The sequence below is a fragment of the Rhinopithecus bieti genome, unplaced genomic scaffold (genome assembly GCF_001698545.2).
Source record: "Rhinopithecus bieti isolate Rb0 unplaced genomic scaffold, ASM169854v2 scaffold_79210, whole genome shotgun sequence".
NCBI lineage: Eukaryota > Metazoa > Chordata > Mammalia > Primates > Cercopithecidae > Rhinopithecus > Rhinopithecus bieti.
The window spans coordinates 15,692-28,720 of record NW_016829091.1 but is presented as its reverse complement, the minus strand read 5'-3'; the positions used below and the strand labels follow the sequence as shown (position 1 = coordinate 28,720).

The 13,029-nt window shown below is 56.7% G+C and overlaps 2 protein-coding genes across 2 annotated transcripts; one reads left to right on the top strand and one right to left on the bottom strand.

Annotated features, from left to right (window-relative positions):
* Window positions 1–4,008: 4,008 nt before the first annotated feature.
* LOC108523895 (uncharacterized protein CXorf49-like) lies at window positions 4,009–7,623 on the bottom strand. The gene is given in 6 exon segments (XM_017864665.1): window positions 4,009–4,128; window positions 4,235–4,276; window positions 4,831–4,876; window positions 5,160–5,236; window positions 5,780–5,936; window positions 6,524–7,623. Coding segments are annotated over 5 exon segments (1,335 nt in total). The 5' UTR covers window positions 7,538–7,623; the 3' UTR covers window positions 4,009–4,128; window position 4,235.
* A 698-nt stretch (window positions 7,624–8,321) lies between these two features.
* On the top strand, window positions 8,322–12,301 carry CUNHXorf49C (chromosome unknown CXorf49C homolog). Its single transcript, XM_017864664.1, has 6 exons — window positions 8,322–9,811; window positions 10,333–10,489; window positions 11,033–11,109; window positions 11,388–11,433; window positions 11,984–12,025; window positions 12,132–12,301. The coding sequence occupies exons 1-5, from the start codon at window positions 8,582–8,584 to the stop codon at window positions 12,022–12,024; spliced, it is 1,551 nt and encodes a 516-aa protein (XP_017720153.1). The 5' UTR covers window positions 8,322–8,581; the 3' UTR covers window position 12,025; window positions 12,132–12,301.
* Window positions 12,302–13,029: the final 728 nt, after the last annotated feature.

The following is a 13,029-nucleotide window of genomic DNA, read 5'->3' as shown; positions in this document are numbered from 1 at the left end:
TAAATATCATTATCCATTCGAGATGTATTGCTGACATTATTTTTTTCCTAAAAAGTTAGGACTATTGGGCTATAACTTACTTAGAAGTCTATGAGATCTTGTAAATGCATATGGCTGTAAAAACACTAGCACAATATATATAGATATAGAGCATCGCCATCTCTCCCAAGTTCCCCCACGCCCTCTGGTAGTGAACTCCTGGTCTTAACCCTCAGACCCTGGCAACTACCAGTCTGTTTTCTGTTCCTAGAATTTTGCCTTTTCCAGAATGTCATATAAGTGGAATCACACAGTACGTAGCATGCGTATTTGGCTTCCTTCAGAGAAAGACACTCAGATCGCAATTCTCTAAAGGTGCAATGTACAGTTTCATGACCTGGGTAGTAGTTACCTGGCTTGATCACCTTATACCTGTCAAATGGCCGGCTTCTGAGTTATCCCAGTGTGTGTGTGTGTGTGTGTGTGTGCGTGCGTGTATGTGTGTGAGAGAGAGAGTGTATGTGTGTGTGTGTGTATTGTGTTTCAAACATATAATTTTACATTTAACTGCCTCTAACTTTTATATGTTGGTGAGGGTTATTAAATGGCAATTATTAATAGTTAAAGGAAAGTGAGTGATTATTGGAAAAGTCAGCAGAGTGATTTCCTCTGGGGTGTGCAAAGTGGGGGTAGTGATCGGGATGGGGCAAACAGGAGGGTTCCAAAACCCTGCTAACGTTCTATTCCTTGCTCTGCATGGTAGTGACCTGGACTTCAACATTGCACAACCACATGGGCGCCGTTCACGCTGGATCATGGGAACAGGGCACCCTGGAATCCCACAGACAGAGTTTGCATGGCCACCCTGGCGGCCACAGCCTATGCAGCCATACCTGGCAAACACTGGTGTTGGCCTCATCCTTTGAGGAAAAGGATAATGGGAAAATGTGTGGGGAAAAGGAGGAGTTCTTGGCTTGGAGGCTGAGGACAGACGTGCATGAGGTTGTCTGAATTCACCCAGGAGTGTGTTCCAGGCAGGCTAAAGTTCATGGCTGTTACTTACCATGACCACTATGATCCTATGGTTGCCATCTCACATCTCCGTGTGCCGTGCCCTGGGCCTCCGCCACAGCCTGGAAGGCCACCCCTGGGGACTGTTGCTGGCGGGCGTGCTAGGAGACTCACACACCTTCGGCCCTAGCTGGAGTCTGAAGAGGAGACGCTCTTTTCTGCCAACAGAGTAAGAGGTCTCATATAGAAATATACCTGTGGCAGCCCTGGCACCGGGTGTGGGTGGGATTCTGCTCAGGGCTCCGCCACCGTGGCTGCATTGAAGGCAGGCACGCAGCTCACCAGACCTCCGGAGCCCGTCTGAGCTGAGTGGCAGGACAAGGCGGGAGGGGGTTTAAGTCTCTCCAGGCTGGACCCCACAATCCTCTTGGTGGGAAAGGAGGCTTGAGGGAAAAGCAAAAGGGGATCACTGAATGAGGGGAGGGACTCAACCTCCTCCTCTCCACTGGGGCCCAGATGGATTCCTCTAATCCGAGGAGCCTCGTATTCTGCACTTATTTCCCCTAGAAGCGGAAGGCTCCGCCCGACCATGGCCTGGAGTGTACATGTTACAGCCCCATTATTGTGTGGGAGGTAGTCTGAATACGGAACCGAGGTGGTGTGCTGAGAGGCAGGGCTTGCAAATCTAGCCACCGGGGGATGGGTTCATGCCTTCCATGACTGTCCACGGGCTTCTCCCCTTCCACACTGTGTCGACCATGGCCCATGCCCCCCGGGGCAGTGACTGGCTGGAGTTCTTCCCCCACCAGAACTTGCCTAGATGTCTCAAGTGGTAAAAACCCAAGCTGGAGAGTCCCTGACACACATCTTTCCCCAGACACCAGTCTACTGTTGTCCCTGCAGAAACAACCACCTATGTCAGGGCTAAAGCCTTGGCCTGAGGAATGAAGCCAACCCTCTCAGGCAAGGGGTTCGATGTCGATGGGGTATGTCCCCACCACTGTGGGTAAATAGAGATGTAAACAGAGATGTTTACATCTCTGAGGCCCATGATTGGCCCTCCACGTACGTGATGGTCTCACCCCGTCCCGGCAGTGAGACACAGTGAGAGTATGTGGGAAGGCGGTACCGAGCCTGACCAGCTGTCCCAGGGTAGTCCCTCTTTCTGGCTTTCCACCTGCACTGTTTCCACCCTGCCTGTGTCTCCCTTACCTCAAGTCATGGCACCTTCCCATGGGAGCTCCCTGCTTCCTAGATGAAACATCAACCAGCGACTCTGAGGCATTATCACTGCACCCACACACGGGAGTGCTGATACATCCCATTCATCCTGCGGAGGATTGGGAGCCTACTGTGGCACCTCCAGCATTCTGAGAGCCCGACACCCATCGCTGTGTTTGGCGACGTCCCATTTGTCCCACTCTGCACTCTCCTAGGTGTTAGAATTGAACAACACCTCTTGTCAAAGGTAGATCCCAGCCCTGCTTTTGCGCATTTGATCCTTCATGGATCCTTCATCACTGCTTCCACTCCGTGAATCAGCCCTTTCTTGCTCAAGGAAGAGCACCCCCAATTAATTTGACTCCCAAGCGGGTGCATGCAGGGGCATGCTCATGCAGGCGCGCGCGCGCGCGCGTGCACACACACACACACACACACACACACATACACTAACCTTGAGTGGTATCTGCATTTCTATTGTCTTTGTCTAATCAACACCCAGTCTCTTGGCGATGGGAGCAGGGAGAACCTACATACACCTCCTCACTGGAATCGGAATCTGCTCCTGAATCTGGGGCCCACCCAGTCCAGGATTCCGGCTGAAGGTAGTGGGCGATCCCAACTGTCAGGGAGGGTGAAGGCAGAATAGGGAGCTCAAGGAAATCTCGTGTGACCTCGAGAGGCAGTCTGGAAGACTGAGCAGGGACATGGAAATATCACATGAATAAAAACCTGTGAACTTGGGGGTGGTGAAATGATATTTCACGGGGACCATCCAAGAACAGCCAGGCCTAGCATCGACACTTGCCCTGGAAAGCAGCTGCCATTTTCAAATCAAGGGTATGGAGCTGACAGGCTGCTGAAGGGACTGTTGGCTGCCCATAGGACGCCAAGGATGTGGAAGTCGCCTTCCGTGTGTCTCCCGGCCCACAGTTACTACCTGGTTGGCCCGCAGGCACCAGAACAGATCCAGTGCCCCCACCTCCAACCAAGAGTCTACCCTGCCCTTTTCTTCCGCACTCCATGTATCTTCCCTTTAGCTCAACTTCCCACCAGGATGTGGCTTCTGCCTCCACCTGGCTACTAAAACTAAGGAGGAGACCTGACTGGATTTGGTAACTGAGGCTCAAAGGTGAGGGCTAAGAGGAACTGAGGATGCCACGCAGGTTACTGGCCCAGATGACTTGACCGTGTGCGTGGTGGCACCAGAGGGACATAATACCTCCAGAAAGAGGACTGGGCTCTGTTGTGTTCCTCAACAGCATGGAAATAACCGTGCAGGAAAGGCCATCCACGTGAAACCACTGGAAGAGCAAGGATGCTCATGATGGAAAGGATGGTGGCAGGGCAGAACCAGGACAGTGAACCACAGGAGGAAAGGTGAGAGAGACAGGGGTTCGGGAAGGAGGCCATCAGTTCCTGCTGAAGGAGAGGGAGAATAGCACTGAAGAAGGGGACCTGTGAGAACCCAAAGTAGGAGGAGAAGAGGAGGGACCATGAGCAGGGTGTGTAGGAGAAAGGCAGGAAATGCTCCTGTGGCGGAGCAGGGCCCTCACAGCACCTAGACCCAAGCACTATGGTGACTGCAGGGCTGCTGCTCAGAGGCCGGTCCAGGCGCCCTGCAGGGAGAGGCCCCACCACAGAGCGTCAGTGGAACTGCTCTTCCAGCTCCAGGGAACAGAGCAACACCTGGCACACACCAACACTCCCCACAATCACAGAGAGGGCAGACCAAACACCACAGAATATGAGAACGACTTTATTTCAAACTGCTTTGAACTACGTTGGGAAGGGGGCAAATGCAGTGGAAGAGAGGAAGTCCTGGCTGAAGAGGATACGGAGGGAACCCGCTTGGCTGCAGCTCTGGAGCTCCAAAGTTGGCAGCTGTTCATCTTGTAGGAAGATGCTGGCTCCAACCTGTGAAACAGAGCAGGCTCAGGGACGGGCCCCCAGCCAGGGCCAGCCCACAGCCCTCCTAAGCTACCGGGACTGTGGGAAGGGGCATGGTATGTGCAACACTCACTTCAAAGGTCCTGGAACTTATCAGTGAAGGACTGCATGGCCGCTGAAACAGAGAGGCAGAACCGGGCACTCCAGACCCAGGGAAACAGAAACCCATCCCCTGCCCCCAAGGGGAATCACCTAGCCCTGCAACCAGATACCCCACCAGCCCTGGGACTGACTCACCCACCCGTCACCTGAATTAAATGTGGAAATGCCTTCTAAGGAGGAAAGTGGTTCTCAGGTGCTGGGCCATCCCAGTACCGTTCAGAATGTGTTCCAAAGACAGATAAGCCAGCCAACAAGCAAAAACCGTATAAGCCATACCAGGCAGCAGTTAAAGGGAAAACACATGAGGTGTCTCTAACTGTTGTAAGAGAAGGAGAGTTCTGGGACTCGTGGACAAAGTATACACAGAGTTCAGTGACACATTGCTGTCTGTGCACACCCCTAGCTGGAAAGGCACAGGAAGGCTCCAGGGCCAAGCCTGCTTGGTTCTCTTCCTCAAAGGAAAGTCAGTCCCAGTGATGCCGCCTGTACCTGCAGCCCATCCCCACCCCTGACACCTGCAGAAAGACACCGCTGTCCATCCCTGCCCCAGCCAGGGCTCTGTCATACCTAGTTGGTCTCTAAGGTCCTCAATTTCCCTCTGCAGCTGGATGCACTAGCCCAAGAGACACCGGAGGAAGAGAAATGGTTAGTCAATTCTGGCCTCCTCTCTCCCTGTCCTCCCTCTCTCCCCCAGCCCTGACAGCCCCCATAGCCTGCAGCCCAGTGGCGAGGTGGGTTGGCATGAATCCCTCAATGTAAAAGAGGCACCCTCTCTCTGTGGGGTGCAGAAGGTGGTGATGGGGCGGGGCGGGGGGACACAGATATCAGTTTAACCTGGACACGGATCCCACCATCTAGTGTGGACTTGGATTTCTAGGAACCACACAAAGCATTACCCGAGGACAGCCCGGGGCTCCCGGGGGCTGCTGCTGCCTTTCTGGTCTTGGAGGATGGACAGGTGGCTGCTGGTCACCTGAAAGAGAATACAAATTCCAGCTTCCAAGCTTCCCAGTGAGGTGGAAAAGGCCTAGAAGGGTCTAAAGTGAGGCACCATCACCCTCTGCTGGCAACACGTTGCCCCTGCTCTGCCCAGCAACTCCAACCATTCCTCTGGGACTGTCTTCCCTGTTCCCCAGTGTGAGCCCATTTGCACCTATGGCCCCCTAGCGTTGTGACTCCGGGTTGGATGCCAGCAGTGGGGCAGCCACAGCCAGGCCCTGGGAGGGCCAGTGTGGCTGAGCAGGACTTAACAGAAAAGGGCTCAATGCCGCTGAAAGTCTCCTTCCAGAGTTGGAGTTTGGGGCACTGCTCCAAATTGCCCCCCACCACACAAACCCCACTCATAGAGGAGGATGTGGCTTAAAGCCAGCCCCATCGACACCCCATTTCCCGTGGGGCACCTGCCTGGGTGGGCAGGGAAGAATGGGAACAAGACTCAGCCCCTAGAAGCGACAGAGCCAGAGGTTTCCCTCCCGACCCCTCTCTCCTCCACCCTTATTAAGCCCGCAAGACTCACCGGACGGTGCATGGCGTCTGGGCAGGAGGCCTCCCAAGCTGTAGGCAGAGGGCTCTGAAGTTCCCAGAACTTGGGGAGCTCTGATGTTGGGGTTGCGACTGCTGAGTTCTCCACGATGCACGGATAGGCAAGGCAGCCCTGGCCTGTGTGTGGGAAGCTAAAACAGAAATTTCTGAGTCGGGCTGGTGGTGGGGGCAGGCGGTGAGTACATGTGGGGAGGGGTTGTGGTAAGGTGGAGACTCCAGAGCCTAATCTCATTAGCACTTTCTCCCTCAGTCAGCCCCTTGCCAGGAGGCAGAGCCCAGCCAGGGAAAACACTGGGGATACTGAGATAGCCCGGGCTACCTTCCAGGTGGCTCGGGCAACAGCTAAGTAAGGAGGAGTCAGGAAGTTGATGAGCCTAGATGCCCCAGGTTTGTGGCCCACACTTTAGGGGATCACCCCAACCTCACCAGCTGCTGGCCCTGCCTTCCATCCCAGCTCCTCTCTGGGGGAAGAGGCAGGACCCCTGCAGAGTGTCCGGAGGTATGTCCGTCACACACCAAGCGCTCCCTTTAACGTGTGCCCCTACAACAAAGACCCTTATTGGGCATTCTAGTATCCCTGGGCTCCCGATGACAACCCTCAAGCAAGGGATAGAGGGGGCATGGCTAAACAGGTGTGTGCTGGAAGAGAGGAGGTATGGTGGGAGACAGAGGAGGAAGAGGATAAAGAGGGAGAGGGGAGTGAGAAGGGCCTACTCACTTGGGCCCTTGGGACCTCATCTCTATTTGGGTCATTATCTTCTCTGGCCACAACCTGGGACTCCCTGGTCTTCCTTCCTGCAGGTTTCTTCCCAGGGCTGCTGTGCTTAGGCTTTTGTCATTTCTTGGAGATCCCCTGGGGCCGCACACCAGACAAGGGCTGGGAGGTGGCCGGCTCCGGGGGAGCGGCTGAGAGTCTCTCTCCGCAGGCAGGAAAGGATCTTCCCAGGGCCAGCTGAGAGGCACCCCCTAGGGACTTCTTCTCCTGGGCCATCTTCCTCCTTGAAGGGCCCCGGGGCACGGCCCCTGCAGTGGCAACTCCTGAGCAGCTGGGCCTGGCCTCCACCTTTCCCAAGGACCTGCTCTGCATTTTCTTCTGGGGAGAGTCCTCCAGCTCTCCCACAGCCGGCCTCTCCACGACTGGAGTGAGTCCGCGGGGAGCAGAGGTCAGGAAACGGCCCGGCACGGGCAGGTAACTCTCCTTGCAGTGGAAGCCTGTGTGTCTGGATGTGTCTGCTGCCTTCTTGCGGCTGCCGGACTTGGCTTGGCTTCCTTCTTTGTGGCGAATGCCCATCCTCATCAGTGGTAAGTCACTGGTCTCATCGGAAGAATCAGAGTCGTGGGTAGACATCCTGGTGGGGCCTTTTGCAGAAGGCTGCTGGGGATCCGCTTGGAAGCTCCATCTGCTCTTCGAGCCCCTTTCTGGGTTCTTCCAGGCCCGGCCTGGCCCAGGACCACTGAGGTGGAGATGACCGGCAGAGGCCTGCTGCCATTCTCCAGGGCTGGGGCTCAGCGCGCCACTCCCACTGGGATCGCTCTCAGGCTCGAAGCTGAAGCCCTCAGGATCGGTGAACCTGCTCTGGCCCTTGCCGCTGCGCGGTGCCCCCAAATTGAGGCCTCGGCCATGGCCGTGGCCCTGTGGGGCTCTGGGGCTGACCGTGCCGGTGCCAGCCTGCTCGCCACCCTCCAGGTCGAAACTGGCCCCCCAAACGGACACCTCGTCGGGAGAGCTCATGGCGCCAGTTCACGCAGCCTGGCCTATGGGGAGACGGTCATGCTGGTAATGGCGGGAGGGGAGAGCCAAGCCCAGCCAAGCGGGCCACGGGACAGGAACAGCGACGCCTTCAGGACCCTGCTGCCCTCACAGCAGGCAGAAGTACTAAGTGTCCCAGACAGCGCGTGGCTTCCGCGCGCCTTCGACCCAGGTGTCGAGCCTTCTCATTGGTCCCCCCTCCACCAACCAGTGCACCCTTTGTTGGGTGACGCCTCTGGGCTTCAACCAATCGGGACACAGGCTCTTGGTTTGCCCCGACGCCCGTCATTTGGGTGGATGCGCTCTGGTCGGGTCTTGGGGCCAGGGTGCGCTGGAGCTCTCAATCCATCTCTTTTCTTGCTGTCTTGCTCCCTCCCTACTTTTTAATGATAGCTCCTCTGTGTGTCTGGTGCTTCTCGTGCATCAGGACATTTATTCTCCCAAGCTTATGAGCTGGGGGCAGCTCTCCCCTTGACCTCTGCCTTACAATGGGACACTGGTGCTCAGAGATGTGGCTGTCATTGGAAAGTAGGTGCCTGGCCAGAGGCAGCAGGACAGGAAGAAAGAGGTGGATCGACAGCTCCAGTGGGCCCTGGCCCCAAGACCCGACCCAAGTACACCCACCCGGTCAAAAGACGGGCGTTGGGGCAATCCAAGAGTCTGCTTCCTGATTGGGTAAAGCCCGGAAGCCTCGCCCAACAAGGGGTGCGCTGGTTGGTGATGGGCAGACCAATGAGAAGGCGTGGAACAATGAGAAGGCAGGACACAGGCCTTGAGGGAGCCCGTAAGCCTGGCGCTGTCAGCGACATCTTGTGAGCTGACTGTGGTGAGGGTGGCGGTGTCCCAAAGGACTCGCTGTTCCTGTGGCCCCAGAACACCACCCTTTGTTGCTCTTTCAATTCGCTCTCAGGCTCAAAGCTGAGAGCGTCCCCCTCGGCTGGGCTTGGCTGGGCTCGGCTCTCCTCTCCCACTGTTACCAGGACGACCGTCTCCCCACAGCCTGGGCTGTCTGGACTGGCGGGCGCCATGAGCTCCACAGATGAAGTGTCCGTTTGCGGGGCTGGTTTCGGCCCGGAGGGTGACAAGCAGGCCGGGGCCCACACCGCCAGCCCCGGAGCCCCACAGGGCCACAGCCACGGCCGAGGCCTCGATCTGGGGGGGCAGCGCAGTGGTGAGGGCAAGGGGAAGAGCGGGTTCACAGATCCTGAGGGCTTCAGTTTCGAGCCCGAGACCGAATTGATAGAGCAGGGAAGGGTGGTACTCTGGGGCCAGGAAGGCCGGCCTGGCACCCCGGTCGACGACCAAGGGGACGGTGTGGACTACTCTTTCTACCTGGCTGATGAGCCAGCCACCATCATGCCGCCGTCCAGCGTCCAGGGACACCCGTCCCCAGAAGGCGCCGCTGCCAAAGGGTCCACTGACATCTGGGCGGACCTGGAGGTTGGTCCCAGTGGGAGAGGCGCGCTGAACCCCTGCCCTGGAGAATGGCAGCGGTCCTCCGGTGGCCCTCTCCACCTCAGTGTTCCTGGGCCAGGACCGGCCTGGGAGAACCCAGAAAGGGCCTTGAAGAGCAGATTGAGCATCCAAGTGGATCCCCAGCAGCCCTCTGCGGAAGGCCCCGCTGGGCTGAATACTGACGACTCTGATTCCACAGATGAGAGCAGCGACTTACCGGTGATTAGGGTGATCATTAGCACCAAAGAAGGAAGACAGGCCAAGCCCGGAAGCCCCAAGAAGCCAGCAGGCACTTGCAGACGCCCCAGTTTCCACCGCAGGGAGAGTTACCTTCAGGCTCAGGGACCTCACCTGACCTCTCCTCCCCGCAGACTCACCCCAGTAGTGGAGAGGCCGGCCATGGGAGAGCCGGATGCGCCTTCCTTGAAGAAAATGCAGAGCATGGTGTGGGGAAAGGTGGGGGTCAGGCCCAGGTGCTCAGGAGCTGCCGTTAGAGGGCCCCTACCCCGGGGCCCTCCGGGAAGGAAGGTGACCCAGGAGAAGAAATCCCTAGAGGGTGCGCCAAAACCGGCCCTGCGGGGAGCCTTTCCTGCCTGGGGGCAGAGACACTCAGCAGTTCCACCTGATCCGGCCAGCTTCCCGCCAGTCTCTGGTGTGGGGCTCCTGGGGAAGTCCACGAGACCCAAGGAGCCCAAGCACAGCAGCCCTGGGAAGAAACCTGCAGGAAGGAAAGCCAGGGAGTCCCAGGCTGCTACCAGAGAAGATAATGACCAAAATAGAGATGACGTCCCAAGGGCCCAAGTGAGTAGGTTCTCTTTGCTGCACTCCTCTTTCTTCTCCTCCCTCTCCTCCTCTTTCTCTTCTGTCTCCCCCTACTCACCTCTCTTCCAGTACACACCTGTTTACCCATTCCACCTCTATCCCTTGCTCGAGGGTTGTCATCGGGAGCCCAGGGACACTAGGATGCCCGATTGGAGTCCTCCTCATAGGGGCACACATTAAAGGGAGCACTTTGTGTGTGCCAGGCCTGGCTCTGGACAGTGCAGTTGTTCTGCCTCCTCCCCGAGAGAGGAGCTGGGATGGAAGGCAGGTCTGGCAGCTGGTTTGGATCACGGGACTCCTTAATGTGTGGGGCGCAAAGCTTGGGCGTGTAGACTCATCAGCTTCCCAATTCCTCCTTCCCTAGTTGTTAAGCAAGCCCTCCTGTCTTGGGGCTGACTGAGGGAGAAAGTGCTAATGAGATTAGTCTGGAGTGTCCACCTTAACACAGCCCCTCCCCATGTGTACTCACCACCAGCCCGACTCAGAAATTTCTGTTTTAGCTTCCCACACAGAAGCCAGAGCTGATTTCCCTGTCTGTGCGTCGTGGAGAATACAGCAGTGGTGACCCCAACATCAGAGCTCCCCAAGTACTAGGAACCTCACAGCCCTCGGCCTTTACCTTGAGACGCCTAGTGCCCAGATGCCATGCACCCTCCAGTGAGTCTTGCGGGTTTGATAGGGGTGGAGGGGAGAGGGGTCGGGAAGGAAACCTCTGTCTCTGTCGCTTATGGGGGCTTAGCCGTGCTCCCAGGTTTCCCTGCCCACGCAGGCAGGTGTCCCACGGGAAATGGGGTGTTGATGGGGCTGGCTTTAAGTCACATCGTCCTCTCTGAGTGGGGTTTGTGTGGTGGGGGGCGATTTGGAGCAGTGCCCCAAACTCCAACTCTGGAAGAAGACTTTTGGTGGTACGGAGCCCTTTTCTGTTAAGTCATGCTCAGCCACACTGGCCCTCCCAGGGCCTGACTGTGGCTGCCCCACTACTGGCGTCCAACCCGGAGTCACAATGCTAGGGGGCCGCGGGTGCACATGGGCTCATACAGGAGAACAAGGAAGACAGTCCCAGAGGGAGGGTTGGAGTTGCTGGGCAGAGCAGGGGCAACGTGTTGCCAGCAGAGGGTGATGGTGCTTCACTTTAGACCCTTCTAGGTCTCTTCCACCTCACTGGGAGGCTTGGAAGCTGGATTTTGTGTTTTCTTTCAGGTGACCAGCAGCCACTTGTCCATCCCCCAAGACCAGAAAGGCAGCAGCAGCCCCCGGGAGCCCCGGGCTGCCCTTGGGTAATGCTGTGTGTGACTCTTAGAAATTGAGGTCCATGCTAGATGGTGGGATCCATGTCCAGGTTAAACTGATTTAGGTGTCCCCCCCAATCCCCTCTGCCTACCATAACCCATGCAGAGTGGGTGCCTCTTTTCCATTGAGGGTTTTGTGCCAATCTACCTCACCACTGGGCTGCGGACTATGGGGGCTGTAAGGACTGGGGGAGAGATGGAGAACGGGGAGAGAGGAGGGCAGAATTGACTAACCATTTATCTTCCACCGGTGTCTCCTGGGCTAGTGCATCCTGCTGCAGATGGAAATTGATGACCTTAGAGACCAGCTAGGTATGATGGAGCCCTGGCTGGGGCAGGGATGGACAGCGGTGTCTTTCTGCAGGTGCTGGGGATGGGGGTGGACTGCAGGTACAGGCGGTGTCACTGGGACTGACTTTCCTCTGGGGAAGAGAATCAAGCAGGCCTGGCCCTGGAGCCTTCTGTGCCTTTCCAGCTAAGGGTGTGCACAGACGGCAGTGTGTCATCCGAACTCCGTGTACACTTTGTCCACGAGTCCCAGAGATCTTCTCTTAGGACGGTTAGAGATACCTCATGTATTTTCCTTTAACTGCTGCCTGATACGGCTTATATGGTTTTTGCCTGCTGGCTGGCTTATCTGTCTTTGGAACACGTTCTGAACGGTTTTGGGATGGCCCAACACCTGAGAACTACTTTCCTGCTTAGAAGGCATTTCCACATTTAATTCAGGTGACGGGTGGGTGAGTCAGTCCCAGGGCTGGTGGGGTTTCTGGTTGCAGGTCTAGGTGATTCTCCACGGGGGCAGGGGGTGGGTTTCTGTTTCCCTGGGTCTGGAGTGCCCGGTTCTGCCTTTCTGTTTCAGCGGCCATGCAGTTCCTCACTGACAAGTTCCAGGACCTTTGAAGTGAGTGTTGCACACACCATGCCCCTTCCCACAGTCCCGGCAGCTTAGGAGGGCTGTGGACTGGCCCTGGCTGGGGGCCTGTCCCTGAGCCTGCTCTGTTTCACAGGTTGGAGCCAGCATCTTCCTACAAGATGAGCAACTGCTACCTTTGGAGCTCCAGAGCTGCAGCCAAGCGGGTTCCCTCCATACCCTCTTCAGCCAGGGTTTCTACTCTTCCGCTGCATTTGCTCCCTCCCAACGCAATTCAAAGCAGTTTGAAATAAAGTCGTTCTCATATTCTGTGGTCTGTGGTCTACCCTCTCTGCAATTGTTGGGAGTGTTGGGGGGTGTGGGGTGTTGGTCCGTTCTCTGGCACTTGAAGAACAGTTCCCCTGGCTCTCTGTGGTGGGGCCTCTCCCTGTAGGGCGCCTGGGCCGGCCTCTGAGCAGCAGCCCTGCAGTCACCATAGTGCCTGGGTCTAGGTGCTGTGGGGGCCCTGCCCCGCCACAGGAGCATTTTCTGCCTTTTCCCAACACACCCTGCTCATGTTCCTTCCTCGTCTCCTCCTACTTTGGGGTCTCACATTTCCCGTTGTTCAGCGCTACTCTCCCTCACCCTCAGGAGGAGCTGAGTGCCTCCTTTCAGAACCCCAGTCTCTCTTGCCTTTCCTCCTGCAGTTCACTGTCACGGTTCTGCCATGTTACTGTCCTCTCCATCATGAGCATCCTTGCTCTCCCTGTGGCTTGATGCTGGTCACCTCTCCTGCATGGTTATTTCTATGCTGTTGAGGAGCACGACGGAGCTCATCCTCCCACTCAAGGGCCCAGTCCTCTTTCTGGAGCCATTATGTCCCTCCAGTGCCACCATGCACACGGTCAGTTCATCTGGGCCAGAAACCCATGCGACATCCTCAGTTCCTCTATTAGCCCTCATCTTTGAACCTCTGTTTCCAAATCCCATTAGGTCTCCCTCCTTAATTTCAGTAGCCACATGGAAGCAGACGCCACATCCTGGTGGGTGGCCGA

Coding starts and splice junctions, on each gene's coding strand:
- CUNHXorf49C (XM_017864664.1), top strand. CDS start 8,582: ATGAGCTCCACAGATGAAGTGTCCGTTTGCGGGGCTGGTTTCGGCCCG. Junction 9,812..10,332: donor ATGACGTCCCAAGGGCCCAA/GTGAGTAGGTTC, acceptor TTTCTGTTTTAG/CTTCCCACACAGAAGCCAGA. Junction 10,490..11,032: donor CAGATGCCATGCACCCTCCA/GTGAGTCTTGCG, acceptor GTTTTCTTTCAG/GTGACCAGCAGCCACTTGTC.